This window comes from Vicugna pacos, chromosome 11 (genome assembly GCF_048564905.1).
Source record: "Vicugna pacos chromosome 11, VicPac4, whole genome shotgun sequence".
Lineage (NCBI taxonomy): Eukaryota > Metazoa > Chordata > Mammalia > Artiodactyla > Camelidae > Vicugna > Vicugna pacos.
This window is the reverse complement of record NC_132997.1, coordinates 90,314,035-90,330,575: the sequence shown is the minus strand read 5'-3', so window position 1 is coordinate 90,330,575 and position 16,541 is coordinate 90,314,035. Positions and strand designations below refer to the sequence as shown.

The 16,541-nt window shown below is 37.1% G+C and overlaps 1 protein-coding gene across 2 annotated transcripts in view; it reads left to right on the top strand.

The window, feature by feature from the left end:
* The window catches only part of RAB11FIP2 (RAB11 family interacting protein 2), a 40,133-nt gene extending 24,132 nt beyond the window's left edge, over positions 1-16,001 (top strand). The window contains exons 4-6 of one of the 2 annotated variants that reach the window (XR_012077619.1): positions 5,945-5,990; positions 8,117-8,285; positions 11,709-11,830. Coding sequence is in view for 1 of the 2 variants with exons in the window: in XM_006200170.3 (XP_006200232.1) it covers positions 5,945-5,990; positions 11,709-11,936 (274 nt within the window). In the remaining variant the exon portion in view is untranslated. Of the gene's footprint in view, positions 1-5,944; positions 5,991-8,116; positions 8,286-11,708 lie in introns of both variants that reach the window. The other variant, XM_006200170.3, reaches the window with a different exon arrangement.
* Positions 16,002-16,541: the final 540 nt, after the last annotated feature.

Below are 16,541 nucleotides of genomic sequence, written 5' to 3'. Positions count from 1 at the left end.
AAAGGAGTAATCAGGAATGCAGGAGAAAATTTAGGCTACCGCAGATCACAGAAGGGAGAGTCTGGAAAAAACAACACAGTGATTGGTATCAAGTGGAACTGAGAGTTTAAAGAGAACGAGGCTGTTGCCTTCAGTAGACATAGTTGGCTGGTAACCTACCTAAAGGCAGCAGTGAGCATTGGTGGTGGGGGCTGTGCTTCAGATTAAAAGGTGAGTCATTAAAGTAACAAAGACAACAGGAATTTCTCGGGAGGGATTTAGCAGGGCCTGGAGATTGGCAAAGTAGCAGCGGTGGAGCATCCGAGCAGTAATGGGCTGAAAGCATGCTCTGGGGGAGAGGGGAGTAAATACAAATGGACAAGGGAGACAGTTGGGACGATAGTGGGGTCCACACAGCAGGCCCCCTCGGCCTGAGGGACCCGGAGAATCAGACGGCGTGATTGATCACGTGGGGTTTTGATTGTGTGAGATCTTACTGTGAGTGATCATCGTCCACCTTACTGATTACTGTTCCTTTGGAAACATGTTTTGAGAAATTCCATTTGTGCAAAAGGGTTATAAATTGTTAGGCGGTGTATAAATACGCAGTGGTATGCTGCAAATCCCAGTCACTTCAGTTATACCATTTCAGAACTGCAGTTTTTCTTTTGCCTCCTTCTTGCTTGCTTTCTCTCCTATTTTAAATTATTAAGTGAATCGTTCATGGCATTTGTTGTATATTCTTGTATCAGTTAAAGTCTGCAGTAGGAAACAAGTGTCACACTCAAAATGAGTAATTGAAGCCAGTTTAATGAAGAGATCATGTGTAGAGGGGTGGCTAGGGTTAGGACACCAAAGAAGGGACAATAGAGCACTGGGACCAGCAGCATCTGGGAGGGAAGGCCCCAGTGGCAGAGTGAAACTGGAAGCCAGGGGCCAGGTGATGCACTCTCCGGAGGTCAGCCTCCTGGGGGGCAGGGAGGGGCAGAATGAAGCAGGAGGGACAAACAGAAAAAAAGTTTCAAAATCTCTTGCTTTTCAGCCTTTGTTCTGTCTCTTTAAGATTGTCTAATTCTTGCACTTCCCTTAGTCATTGTGATTGGCAGAATCCTCATGAAATTGTGTTGGCCTCCTTGAAACCAGCCGACTCTGAGCTCACAGTAGGACCGAAGTGCATTTATGGCCGGAGAGCCCCCGATGGTGGCGTTCGGCTGCTTTTCTTTGAATCTTGACTGCTCCTCAGTGGCTGCTTCTCTTCCCTGCGCCCGGATCCTCTCTTGTAACTCACCTCGGAGGAGTATGCAAGGATGCAGGGGTTAACAGGTGAAGAGCTCACCGGGGAGCCTGGTACCACGGTTCAAGTCCAGTATCAGCTGGTGCTGTTAGGCCTGCCGTCATTATTCTCTGCCCTAGCTTCACGGGAAATGGCGGATGTTTCTTTTCCTCTCTTCAGACTCATTATAGGTTGTATATTATGTTACAGTTCTCGCTTTATATCCTTCCCCCCCACTGCATTTGTCACCCAAGTGAAGCTCCAGGTCTCCAGAGCCCACTCTCAGCTAAACAAGATCAGTAGGATATTCTCCTTTGAAAATAATGAATGTCAGAAGTTCTGGGATAGTTTGTAAAGTTACACTTACTTCCCCTACACAAGAAGGAATGGTGTTCGAGAACGTTACTCCTCTACCCACTCCATCCTCTCTTTGTCCCCCTCTGAGACGGGTGGGACACCTCCTGGATTTTGCAAATAACTTGAATTCACTTACTAAATGCAAAATGGGTCAAGTTGTATAATTCCAGCAACATGGGGGCTTGGAAAGAGGTATTATGAAAAAAGTAATAATACTTGTTTTTAAAAATGCCTTCGAAAGAGCTTGTTATGTGACTTCTTGTTGAAAGATTTAAAATCCTGGAGCCAGGAATTGACACAGTTTGCATTATCTTACACAGATAGGGCAGTTAATTAGTTAACCAGTTTTAATAGGTCATTGTTCTTCTGTGGGCTTGTTTTTTGTTTGTTTGTTTTGTTTTGTGGTTTTTTTGTCTGAACAAACACTTAACATTTTTTCACTGTTAATAGACTCCTCTTTCTTAGGTATTCTTGTTCCAAAAGAGAAAAGGAAGGACAGAGAGAAAACTCTGATCACTGCCAAATGCCTTAGTGATTTCTGGCAGTGGTTGATTTTATCACTTTATAAAGATTGGTTTGTTTCTCTGGCCTATCTGTGGAAGACTAGGCATAGCAGAAACGAAGGACAGTTTCACGTTTCACCAGTTCACTCAGTATTTATCCTAACTTCAGAGTAAATTAATAAGTGATGTTATTGAAGAGAAACTAATGATTTCTCAAAATACATATATATGAGTACTGTTTATTTTAAAATTTAGAGTTTACTGGGGAAAATTCTTTAAAATTTGGAAAATCACAGGGTAAAAAATTAACTTTTATAAAACCTAAAAACTGCTGAATGTTAAGGTATTTTTTAAAACATGAATTTAAAAATATCTTTTATCAGTATTTAAACGTTACTTTAAAATCCTCTGCTGCCCGCAAACTCAGTTCTGATTTCAAAAATTAATTTTATTAAAAATTCTGAAGTTTACATTTGTGTGGACTTTTTCAATGTGAGCATGTCTAAGTTTATTTTCATACCTGATTAAAAACACCATTTTCCTTAACCTGTCGACAACTCAGTTGAGCAGTCAGACTATATTATTCAGTATCTTGTCGGACACGCGGACAGCAGTCCAGAGAGAAAGCTATCACAAATTGGTGCCACACTTCGATAAATAGAGACATTTTATTTTTCCCCGAACTAATTCAATCCAGTTCAGTTAACTCTTTTTTTCCCCCTTAAGGACAGATCAAAAAAGGCAGCTGTGAATGACTGAGTTGGTCATGTGTTTGACGTGTCAGTTTGTGACTATAAAGCCGACCACAAGGGAGGGGCTCTGTCTTTAGATTTCAGACAATGGCCCACACATGAGCCCTCGCCGCCTCAGAGCGCACCGTGGCTGCTGGGGGCAGCAAGGGGCACTCACATCACAGTCAGGTGCAGTGACGGAGAGCCAGGCGCTGCGCTCCACGCCCCTCCACCTTACAGTGTGACCTCTTCACCTTACTCGTTCTGGAGAATTCTCAGACACTTTTCAGGTTGTCACTGAGTTTCACTTTAGTTCGTAGGCTAAAGCTATTAGAAAGTACATATTATTAGTTTCGTGATTTTGTTAAAATCTTTGTCCTAAATGTCTGTTCCTTGAAGACCCTTATTATAATGAATGTAACCCCAGCATTTCTATTTCTTAGTTCAGTAATCTTCCTGAGGCATTGAAGGAAATTTATATAGGCAGAATACTGTTTATTTTTCAAGGGTGTGATGAGATAGGTATGAAATATTTAAATAACATTTATGAAAGTTTACATTTGTCCAAAAATGGTTTATTGATCAGCGCTAAGAGCCTCATCTCGTGCATCACGACCCTCCCAGGGCGCCTGCCACCCTGCCGCCGATGTTCCAGTCCCTTCATGTCCTGACATGGCACTGCTGTCTGGCAGCCCCAGACAGCTTGTGTCTTCAGAGTCCTCTGTCTCTGACCTGCCAAACCTGCCTTCACGTAATTTTAAGCCCTATTTTTGCCTTGGCTTAGACCTTTCTCAGCTAATTGCTGTGGTGGAACGTTTCTTTCCTCTCGGTGGGCCAGAAGTTTAACTCAGGAGTGCTCTCCCCCAACAGGTGCAGCAGCTCTGCTGTATGCTTATGCAAAATGAGGTGTTGTTTACATCTGATTAATCCGTGTGTCCTCTGTGTTCAAGCTTTAGCAGTGCAGCGCATGCTCACTAAGTAGATCTGTGTGCAAAAAAGGGACCGTGTGTCACAATTAGAACAGATTCTGGAGCCAGACACCTCCACCTGCGCATACCCACTGTACGACTCACACGAGCTACCTAACCTCGCTGTCACTCCTTTCCTTCTTTTGAAAATGAAGATCATATTTACCGTAAAGTTTATAAAGATTAAATGAGTTAATTTTGGTAAAGTGATTAGAGCAGTATCTAGTAAAGTCTAAGTGCTATGTAAATGGTCATTAAATAAAATAATTTACTGAACATGTTCTGCTAGTCACTGTGCTAAAGGTTTTACATGTTCAAACTATTTAATCTTCACAGTAGTCTTACATGGTAGAAACTGTTAACATCCCCATTTTACAGACAAGGGAACCCAGACACACTCAAAAGGCAAGTAACTTGCTCAAGGCCACACAGCAAGCAGAGGGCAGAACCAGGATTTGAGTTCACACCACTTGGTTCCACGGCCCTCAACCACTTCTCTGCTTGTAGCCACTGTGGTGTGCTGTCAAGCTGGGTGTACATCATTCTGTCTTCGAGAATATCACAGTCGGATGGAGAGAGGTGCAGCAGAACGTATTTCTTGATCTCTTAGAGAACCACATGCTGCGAGATAGCAGGGCAAGGAGAGACTAGACCCCCCCCCCCCCCGGGCCCTGATGTCGACCTCCTTGGACTGGAAGTTGGGGCGGACGGGAACCGCATGTGTCATCATCTGCCCTCATGGCACTCTCGGCCTAGGTGATGTCTTTTGGATTTTGTTTTGTTTTCTTTCAAGCCACTCTTGTCAGGCTCTTGAGGCTTTGCTAGTAAGTGACTCTAGTCTGGGGCCACACGGAACACCATAAAGATGGTGAGAGACGGAGTGAGAAAGCGTGTCAGCCATGTGAGTCTGTTAGATGGTGCACTGTATTTAAAACGTTACAGTCTTTCCTACCATGTCACTCAGCTCTGCTGAGACACTAGATTTACCCACGGGAGTTCTAGGTGGAAGAGGTCAGCAGCCGGTTCTGGAAACTGGTACTGCAAATCTTAGTCATAACAAATGAAACCTTGGATATGTGAGAAATTCTCTTGATGTGGATTGTACGTGTGTGTATGCCCTGTCGATTTGCAGCTTGGGATATGTACTCATTATAATAGGTATTTTTCAGTGTCCAGACTTTTTGTGCACACAATCAGAAGTTTTGAAAGTGAATTTCTTCAAAGGATTCCAGTTATGTGGCCATAAAGGAAAGATAATGAAAAAATATATTTTACACTTAATTTGTTTCTCTTTTTAATAAAAAGGTTCCTAGGACAGTAACGCTTTGTAGAGGTTCTAATGGCTAATACTCTTAAGTGCTGGGTAAAAATTAAACTTGAAGAGCAACGATGAAATATTTACTCATCAGATGGCTTTGAAGTTTAGCTTCTTTTGGGTTGCAGTCCCCTTCCTAATGGACATGTTTCAAAGAAGAAGATGATTATAGCATTCAGCTGTGATGTTTTCCTACTCCCTACATGGAAGAAATCCATTTTGCTTTGGTCCATTTGGGTATTTAAATTTTGCAGGTCAGCTACGTAGAAATCCTCTAATGACAGAAATGATTCACACAGCTCTGAATTCATTCTCCTTGACAGGATGTAACATTTAAAGGATAATTTTTCTAATACCTATAGAAATAATTGTTGTGAAAGATTGCTTCAGCTCTTTGATTCTATAGTCTTTCCAACCTAAATTTATTTAATTCTCCATAGCTTTATATCAGAAGGCAAAAGGTGAGTGAGTATTTGTGTATAAAATGAATAACATTGCAAAATTTAACTTTATAAAATATCTCACTGGGTAAAATCGCTTATATTTGAAGATGTTTAGAAACTACATATTTAGAGGCATAGTTCTTCAGTTCTAATAATAACTGAAGGGTTTTCCTTCAAAGTTTAAAATTATAAGTGCTTCAGAATGTTGAGTAAATACTGTTTTTCTTTTACATCCTAGATTAAATTTCACTCAGTCAGGTAACGTAGGAGTTTAGAAATTGTTATTGCAATGTTGGTTAAAATGTTCCGGTTTCATGTTTTCTCCCATGTAGACAATGATACACTTTTAACATTTATGTTTGTCTTAATTTTCAGTTTTCATATGAATCCGACAAGCAACGAAGACCTCAGGAAAATCCCGGTAAGTTGCAAAGGGGTTAGAGAATTACTAAAAACCAAGCCACAAGCTGTCTTTCCGTCTGGCACCCATTTCTAAAAAGGCCTCTGTCTCCTTGAATCCCTCAGCTACTTACGGATTATAGCTTAGTATGGTCATTTGAGGAGAAAGAAGAAAAGCAAAATTCAGATTTTATCTTCAGTATACCATAGGGTATGACTTCTGTATGATCTGTGGAGGTGTAAGCAAACTTAGTTATAATCGAAGCCTATTTGAAATATACAAATGTTGTTCGCAGGCTGTTTTAAAATGAATATGAAAGCTGTATGTCAAGGTCAATATTATGGTTATGAAATAAGAGATTGTGGAGAAAACTAGCATGTTGTTGTTGCTGTGACGAAGACTGAAGGAAGAATGAAACTGCGTGTTAACATTTAACAATAAGAAAAGCATCCTGGCAAGAGGTCCAGTTACCCAGGATCATGTATTTGAAAGAACCTTTAGGACCCTTACATTCCAAGTCAGAACAAAACTAAATATATTAGCCTTGGTATGGACAGCTGAATTAACTCACATGTTTTGCAAGGATTATCCAGATTTCTCAACTTCATTTTATTGCTATTTAAAGTCCAGTTTTGTATCTCTGTTCAAAGTTTCAGTGCATCTTCAGTCAATTAAAAATACGATATTAAACGTAGAGAATAAGTTACTTTACAAACATAAGCGTGCATGTCTTGGTGGGAAAACTAAATTCTCACTGAATAACAGAAACAGAGCCTTTATTTCAAGAGACTGTTGGTTGCTGTTTGAACCATCTGTCCTTAATGTGTGTGATCCAGATGTATAATAAGAATTTTTCAAAGCAGTAACATATCATCATTTTCTATGATGTGATATGCCTAGAAGAATCCATGGTGCTGTATAAACCATTCTGAATGTAGTTATTTGTCTGGAAAATGGTAGGAAACATTATAAAGGCAGAGGACTTTGTACTGTGTTTTTGTTGTTTTATGTAAATGATTTGTACGTTTTGATGTTTCATAAATACCCAAGTCTTTATATTATGGCAGTCTGGCGAGAAACGTCAGAATATATGAAGTCAGCCTTTGATCAGATAGTAAAATGAATTCTATCAGGCGGTTACTTAATCTCAAACAAAATGCAACATCAAAAAATCGATTTAATGCACAGCTATTGTTTATTAAATGACCTTAATTACAATTTCTATGTGCTTGTAAATGTACTTTTCCAAATCTTGTAATTTATTGCTGTAAAAGCATCTTTAGAATTCTTTAAAGAAATAAAATGTGAAAATTGTTTTAGTTAAAGGATTTAAAGGTGATAAAAGAATCCTTGATGTGTGATTATTTTTCTGCGGAATACTAACTATTCTAAATGACAGTTAAAGCATTACTAGGTGCCGTTAATTTCCTGCAAGATACAATTAAGAGGAGAAAGCTCGTCCTCACACTGATCGTTATTGAGGAAAAGTATTTGAACAAGTTTTATGTTGAAGATTATAAGATGTTTGAAGTAATTTACATTAAGTTCTCCGGTAATAGCCATCCACCAAGTTATTTTTTTTTTCCCCTTCTGGACGTAGTATTTTGTAATTAAGTTTGTATGTCTTGTATGCTAGTGCCAACACCTGTCTGTGAAAGCGCAGTGTTTAAACAGGAGCAGTAGCCAGTTGAAAGGGCAGTGTGAGCTCTTTAAGGCCTAATTAAGAACTGAAAGGGAGATGAAGGGAGTAGGACAAAAGATGTGAAAGTAGCTGAGATGATATTCCCAGAGCAAAGTTCCTCATTAGAACAATAATGAGATGATCAGAGAATGCCAAGCCTTCATCTTCTCTCTCTCCCCCCTCTCGTTGCCTTGGGTGTCAGTTAGTGCCCCACCAATATTTAGTTACCAGGACAGCCTTTCTTTAAATCTTCAGTTATTTTGAGTCTTGATAATTTGCTTTTGTTGAAATTTAAATATTGTAAAAAAAAATATACATTTCCTAGGCTAGACTGTGAGTAAAGTAAAAATAGATCCCAGTAATTCTCAAAATCTTTTGCCCAGCTGTTATTTAAAATTCCGATTAGAAAACTTCATGTAATAATTTTGTTCTCTCACCCAACTCTTATTTTCTTATATCTGCATAGGAAGATTTTTAACAGAGGTTGGGGAGGAATGGAAAAGGATTGGTTATGAAAGGGGAAGAGAGAAGAAAAATTTACATTGAATTTCAGTAGAAGAAGACATCTTAAAAACATACGTGCCATCTATATGGAGTGCTGGAGGAAAGACTATTGAGTACTTAGGAGTCCCATGGTAGGTTATTTGAGTCTACCAGTTTGGAGATTTCTCAATTTTAGTTTTTCCAAGAATAGTATGAAAATTATCTTTAGAAAAAAAAATTAATTTTTATATTTTCCTGAGAGTTTCCCTCTTTGTGTGAAGTAATTTTTATAACCAGAAAATATTTTAATTTCCTATTGTATGTATTAGTTAATATTAATCTTTATTTTATTTGGAATTAAATCAACAAACAGAAGGATAGATATATTTATTGAGTATATTATTCAATTTAAGAGTCTTATGCCTAAAATTAGAAAGTTTACATGATTTCAAATATGGGATAAAATCAGGAACTAAGTGCAAAACTTTTAAATTATTTTGTATCTTTCTCCAGAAGATAGTTTATTAGTACATGTGTTTCTAAGATGTTTTCTTGCCTAGAAACTGGATGCAGAAATTTGGAGTAAAATTTTCATACAAAAGGACAAATGGAAAATTTATTGGAAAGGTCAGAAATGAATTTGTAAGAAATCTGTTTATCCATAAGTATTAGATGGTTGTGAGGGGAAAAGTAGATTATGGCTGTAAAGTGTTGAACACTATTCTGGGATAGTAATTGATTATTTGGAAAGATTAAATTTTTTAATTATATCATGGCATTAATTTAAACTACTTATGTCAAAATAAGAATTTTTTGACATGTCTTTCATCCTCACTTAGAGAAATGTTTTTAAAAAAGCTGTTTTAACTACATTCTCTGGTAGTACTGGTATGGTGTTAAATGTAACAAAGTAAATGTGTATTATCACTTAATTAGTTTGGAGAAATCAGTTCATATATGTGTAATTTGATTAAGATTAGAGAGAGTCAATCTGATAATATTATGTTAAATTAAGGGGAAAAAGTAAAACAATCCATCAGTAATGAATCCCATTTAGTTTAATTTCATTAATCCCTGAAGTTCTTGCAAGAACTCCTATTTTTCAATAAATGTCTTATTGAAAAAAATCACATTAGTGGGACATTATTACTTTTGTAAAATGCAGTTCAGAAAAATCACTTTGTAGACTGGGAAATGTTAGAGTTGAAAGGGAGCTTGAAGAACATCTCACTTATCAGGGAAGAAAAGTAAGACCTAGGCTGGTTTTTGTCTCAAATTTTGTGCAGAATTCTTTAGGTTAAATTAAGAAACTTTAGCTTATTTTGAATTAATGTTTAAAATATACTTACCTTAATGGTATGTCTTATCTTTTCTATAGAAATCTGCTTGGTAAAATAATTAATAAGAATGTGTTTAGGAAATTGTAAGTTTTATATCTCTAGACTACTCATGACCAATTAAATAAACTAATAAATACATGTGTGTGTACTTTTACAAAAGATTGATTGATCCAAAAGAGAAGAGAATAAAAAGTAAAGCCACACGCCTCACCAGAATTGTCCTTCGGTTGTTGTAGAGCAATGTTCTGAAATGTCTGGGGACAAAGGTAATACAGCTCACAAAGTTGTATCTGTTCCCAGTTTCTGATGCTAAAATAAGGCATTGTAAACACATCTTACAGAAACTTCCTTTTAGCATCCTCTGTATTCTGTTACTCTAGCAGAGGCTCTTATTAACTCTTGTCTTTACTATTTAAATGGCTTTGTAACTAATCGCAGTCCCTCCAAATGATCTTACCCACTGCTGCCGTTTTCCTAGAACTTAGCTTTAATCGCCTCTCCTTGTTTAGAAACCTTTCAAGGGGTTTTCTATTTCCCATAGCAAAAATTTAATAGCATTAGACATCCTTGATGGTGTATTTGGAACCACCATTTCAGCCTCTCTGTGTCCTGCCCCGAACCTTATTTTCTAGCCCTCCTCTGTTGATCACCTTTATTGACCCACCGTGCCTTGAACTTTGCTTCCTCCTTTGAGCAAACGGAGCCCACTGCTTGAGATGCCCAGTACGCGTTTCTGCCGGGTGAAATCTCTGCAGACCTAGTGCAAGCTGTGTCTTCTGTATAAAACCTGAGGGTCTTTACGGATTAGAGACGCCCTCAGTCCTGAAATTTTTCCCCCTTTATCCTAGAGAAAGGAGTGTGTGTAGGTAATGCAAGCATCAAATTGATACCTGTACTCTAGCTTGTTTTTCTGGTTAGGAAAGCCATGGTGCCTGGGGGAGGCAGAGGTGAAAAGTTACACTTTGGCTTTACTGATGAAGGCTCCTAGACACATAGCAAATTAATGTAGATCCTGAAAATGTGTGAAGATGGATTTAATTTCTGCAACAAAAAAAAAGGCCTTTCTACATTCACCAGTCCTTACTCTTCATCCTCCACTGAGTAGAAAAGATACTGTTGGTCCTTAAGAGCAAGAACAATTTCCTCAGTATTTTAGTTTATTTCCTTTAAAGCCAAATGGAAATGTTTTAAAAGAAAGTGATGAAAACCATTTTAAGTTGTTGAGTTTAAAAAGCACAAAGATTGCTACTTTGTATTTTGCCATTATATTTTACATAGTGAAAAAATCTAAATATTATACACTTTAAATAGATGATGTTATAGTGCTGACTAAATTTGACTAAATTCCTGAGAAATATTTTTCGTTTAATATTAGAATACTTTTTGATAAAAATTAGTTAAGTCAATGCCTTTTTTTTGGTTTATGTTCTTTCTTTTATGTAAAAGGATTTTTTACCAATAGAGTAAGGTTAAACAAAACAAGTGAAATGAGAGAATGTAGATATACTAATCTTAAATGTTAACATGACCATAGTTGAGCACTGAGCTTCCTGACAACCAACGCAAAAAAGGAAATAAAATGTTTAGGTATTAGTACTAGGAGGAGGAAATAGACTAGTTATTCAGGAGAGAAAAAGGTCTATTTGCCTCTGACTTAAAACATAGTTACTCTCGTGGAGCTTCTTATAAGGATGCTCATGAATTTAATTCTGAGTATCTTCAACGTTTGATAACAGATTGGAAAAGCAGATTTGATATTGCTGTTTCTTGTAACCGTCTTCAGTAAAAAGGCAAAGGCATAACATTAAACTACAGTCCAATGGAAGCAATTTTGTGAGGACTAATGTCCAAATGTATGGTTCTCAATAGAGTCTTACATTCCATACAAGTTAATTCTTCCAGATCTTTTGGGTTTGTCTATTTTAGTTATACTTATTATAGATCGTGTTATCTCTTAATTCAATCTTAAGTTATGTAGTCAATTTCTTATACTAGGACATTGTGCATGATGTAAACACGGTTTTAGAAGAATTTAGAGTTGTAATCGGGGCTTTGGTGCATATGCATCAAAGTCCTTTCCTGAGAACTGGCTGGCCATTCTGTGAACTGTCACATTAGTTCTAGCCAAGGATAGAGAAAAAGTTGCGGGGGATTGAAAAAGTTGAAGTTCAAAAGAATTGCTAATTTGTCCCTGATATTCCGTCTGTTAAAGTGACAGTCTTGATCCTGTTCTAGGACAGCAACCCCTTCGACGCCGCTGCAGGCTATCGGAGTCTGACCTACGAGGAGGTCCTCCAGGAGCTGGTGAAGCACAAGGAGCTCCTGAGGAGGAGGGACACGCACATCCGGGAGCTGGAGGACTACATCGACAACCTCCTCGTGCGGGTCATGGAGGAGACGCCCAGCATCCTCAGGGTGCCGTACGAGCCGTCCAGGAAGGCTGGCAAGTTCGCCAATAGTTAATAAGCCAATGATGCTGCGTTTATCACTGGGGAGCAAAGAAAGGAAGGAGGAGAGGGAGAAAAGCTTGTTACTGAAAGAGACTCCACTATCAGGTTCCATTACACACTCTCCTTCATTGTGAAAAAGTGTTTTACTTAGAAGTATTAGCAGGGACTTTCAAGAGTGACCTTTGAAGTGAGCTAAGTCATTTAAACCTTTCAAGTGAAAATGGGCCAGATTCTCGATGAATAAGCAGTTCCTTAGGATTCACTTCGGTACAGGTGCTGGCCCACTAATCTGCCATAGGCCTAGAAATTTCTTTAGAAGTACATGACTTATTCCTCAGGAACAGATTTCTCATAAAGCAGGATTGATACTGGGGTTGGCTTCTCAGAAGTCAATTTGTAGACGTTTTGCTATAGGAATACTGCTCATTATAAACACTACTTAAAGAAGTTCATATTTTATATACATACATATGTACATGAATGTCTGTTCATGTATTCTGTATATAAAATACATGCATATACCTCATATATACATGTGTTTGGGAACATTTAAAAACAACTAGTTGCCTCTAAAATTAGGATACCAATTTCTTAATTTGAAAATATATGTGTAGTCTATCGATGCAAAAACAAATCATCATTGCTACTATAATGGCTTATTACAGAGAAGCTGCTTCAAATCACTCTTGACTATGTGAACCTTGGTTTCAGGACAAGCTGCTACTGTATATTATTCCAACAACAGATTTTTTTCTTTCTCCAAAAGTAATGATCCAGAGTCCTTTTTTTTTTTTTAAGAATGACATATTTTAGGAAACGTCATTAACTTTGCAATAGCATGAATTTCTTGAATTTTTATCTTAACATTTGAGTTTTGTTTGAGCTATACGCAGAAGATAAGCAAATGTAATTTGTTGAGATTCTGAATGTCTTTAAAATGTTAACAAAGAAGATACTAGGAAACTGTATCTGAAGATAATTCAGGGGGAGAAAGTAGGTGATTGTCTGATGCCTGATAACCCAAAACAATGAGCAAATTCTAGGAATGAAGAATTAGGCTTGGCTTCAGGTCACGTAAATAATCGAACAGATGGTTACATTTGGGTTCCGAACGAAAATAAAAGTTACTGAAGGAGGGATGAGTTTTCAGAACAGATCTTTACTAAGCACAACATTTTACACTTCTCCATGTCCACCTTTGGAGAATTGATTTATCACAAAACTGTATGTTGGCTTTTTTTAAAGCCTGCTACCCCAAAATGTTGCCTACTCATGAATTACCTTTATATATGTGTACAAAATTCATCTATGATTTAAAGTGTAAAACAATGATATAAAAATATTACTAATAATCTACTGCTTACTTTCTAGCCTTTAAAGTCTAAAATACTTACTATGAAATACTGAATCTGTCTTCTGAATTTAAAATGAAAAATTCACCTGTATGTGGAGATACATGTTCCCCAATCCTTTACCAAACTGCTTTATTGTCTAGTATTTATCGCTAAGACTTCATTGAAAGTTAAATAGACAGCACATATAATAGTTTTGTTCAGTTTAGTATTTTAAATCAGATAATACTTGGCCAAGCTTATATTCATAAGCTAAAATCTCTTATTACTTGTATTTTCTGAGTTTCTTTAGTTTTCCTATGAGAGCATACACTTTGAAATTCTGAAAATTTTCCCCAAATACAAAAAATTAGATAATGTTTAAAATGAGGAAATGGAGAAGGAAAAATAGCTTTTCCTCTACTTACAAATTTTTGTAATAAACCTTATAATGTGGTATAGAATTTTATTTTCTCATTTGAGGTCTTGGTAATTATTACTTTTGAAAGTGGTGCCATTTTTAGTTAGCATTTATTAAATGTTAACAAAATTCTTAGCATTTTTTTTCTCTTTTTGGTATAATTGAAGCTCTTATGCTTTTTAAAATACTAAAATCCATGTGTTTTCAGTATTATGACAGATTATCTACAGATACTTTAATATGCTCTGGCCAAATTTACTCTTGGTAGAATGAGCCAGGCTGGCAGTGTTGTACTGGGGCTATGTTTTATGTGAATAGAGCTCATGAAAGAATGTGGTTCGAGTGCTAGTGTTCTTTTTATGAGGAAATTCATTGTTAAAGAGAGTTTTTTTCCCTGTATAAAAACTGTTAAAGATTAGACATCCATATGTGAATGATTTGGTTATAACTGCATTGATATTTTTGTATTTAATTTTGAGATAAGAATTGTACTGAAAACCAAATCTGCATTTATCACTGCCTGAAATGTTCTGTTCCCATCTTGATAAACTTTCTTTCACTCACGACCTAGAGTAAAACTTACTATATATTTCCATAATCAGTCAGTATAATGGACTGAAGACAAAAAGTAAAAATGAGTTCCTAAGTAAACATATTAGTGCTACCTGTGTTTGGCAGAAGGGCACATAGAGTAGTTTTAATATCACTCATTGTAGAAAAAGCCAAAAAGATCGCATTAGTTTATTTTTCCAAAATATAACTTTTACGTATTCCATTGGTATTTGTTAGTAGCTAGAAATGGAAATAAAACATATGTACTCATTAAATAATGTACAACACAGTAGACTTATAGACATGTGTTACTTTTCCTCTTAAGCTTAAAAAAGGCATGCTCAAAAATATTTCCACCAGTAAGAGGATTTTTTTAAATTGTGAGGTTTATAATAATCTCACACCTGTCTTAAGCTGACATATTTCTGTTACATAATTTAAAGTACTTCTGCTAATATTTTAAAAGCAGTATTGTTTTACAACCAGTTCCCCTCCCAGTTCTAAAATTCAGCTCGAAAGTATTGAACATACTTTCCTTCACTTGTGCTTCAAGTTCATTTACTGACTTCCCAGGAGTACATCATAGGATTGTACATACAGTGCTGGTCACGGAAAATATTTCAGTATTGCTTTCTGCTGCTGTATTCTGCATTCAGCCTGGTTTTGTCATCCTCCCATGAATGTAGTATTATCCATAGATTATACATAACTGCATCTGTTGCTTTTAGCAGTAAATGAAGATTTATTTGTAATTTTCTGGCTGTGAAACTGTTGCCTTGTAGTTAAAAGGGTTTCATGAATGGAAACCTCAGTAAAACTCAGCTCGTGAGTGACAGACTTGCTTTCCTCACCACCTCCTCCAGCCCCATGTCCCTCTGCCGACCATCCCATAAGGATGCTTATTCTTTAGCAAGGAGAATCTCCGGAAAAAAAAAAATTGTTGTCTTTAGTATTTCGAGTAACTGTTACACTAGAGCTTTTGTTTTCCTCTGTAGCTTTTTAGGAAAAGCAGCCTACCTTCGGTTTGTAAAGCAGGCTGAAACTTTTTGATGTCCGCGTGCTCACGTGTCCAGTAGACGTGGTTGATGTCACTCGTGTGTGTGTAAGCGAAATAGGAAGCATGTTCATTCCTCCATCTCTGTGAGCTTAAAGGGAAAGGATCGCGGTGCTGCTGGTTCATGATCGTAGATGGAAGAGTCTGTCAGCACACACTGAAAGCCCCCCTTTTCACAGACTTACGACTTTAAGAATCCAGATGCAGTCATTGGAAGTATTTAATATGCAATAGGTAGCACCTTAACTAATTAATCTGAATATGAAGTGTTCTCTGATGTATTTAATAAGAAGTGTAGAAGCTCATCAAGCAGTTAACTAGAGTTGATATTTTACTTCATTTACTTTCCATGTCAAAAAATCCACTCTTACAATGGAATTGAAGTCTGTAACAAACGGTACATTGGGCCTAGCAATCTTCGAGCTTCCAGGTGGTTGGTATTTTGAGGTACAAAAAAAAAAATGCTGCAGATCTAGAAATGTATATATTTAGCAGGTATTTGAAAGAGACAAGCATTATTTATAACTGAAGAGTATTAACACTTATTAAGTAAAATGCGCTAGTAACTTGTATACATTTTTTGTAGGTACAAACTCAAAGGTATGTAAGCATTACATAATGTGACAGTTGTATAATTTATGTAATCTGATGCATGAATCAGAATTTTATATAATATATGATTATTGGTTTATTGTAGTTGATTAAAAGTGTTTAATCTTATTTTGGTTGTCATAATTTCTTATCTCAGATAAAACAGCGTGACTATGCATTTGTACATGCGCCCTCCTTGTCTTTTAAAAATACAGTACTTAGAATGCATCTTTTTTGATGCATTGCAGCAAGTATTCTGTAAGACCTACAGGCTCACTTCATTATGAAAATAGTTTTGAAAAGTCACTCGGAGAGTGGCTTGTACCTCGGCGCGGACGCTGCTCAGCACCTGGGTGCAGAATGTCCTTTGTGTGTGAGACACCCCCGCGCAGGGACAGAGCTCGCGGTTTGGTAGAAAATGCCATCTGAGGAGTAATACAGAGGCAGAGGCCTCTGCTGAGTGCTTTCTCCTTATGCATTATTTCCTTTGTTGACAACAACCCTGTAAGGTAAGGGATGGACAGGCTTTCAGGGGAAATTTAAGACAACTAACAGAAAGTCTGTGCGGAACTCTAGACTCGAGTTAGCAATCTCGCAGCACTTCTCACCATTTTTTATCGTCTGGCTCATGGCAGAGACCTCTCAACTAATCACCCCTTCCCGCACTCT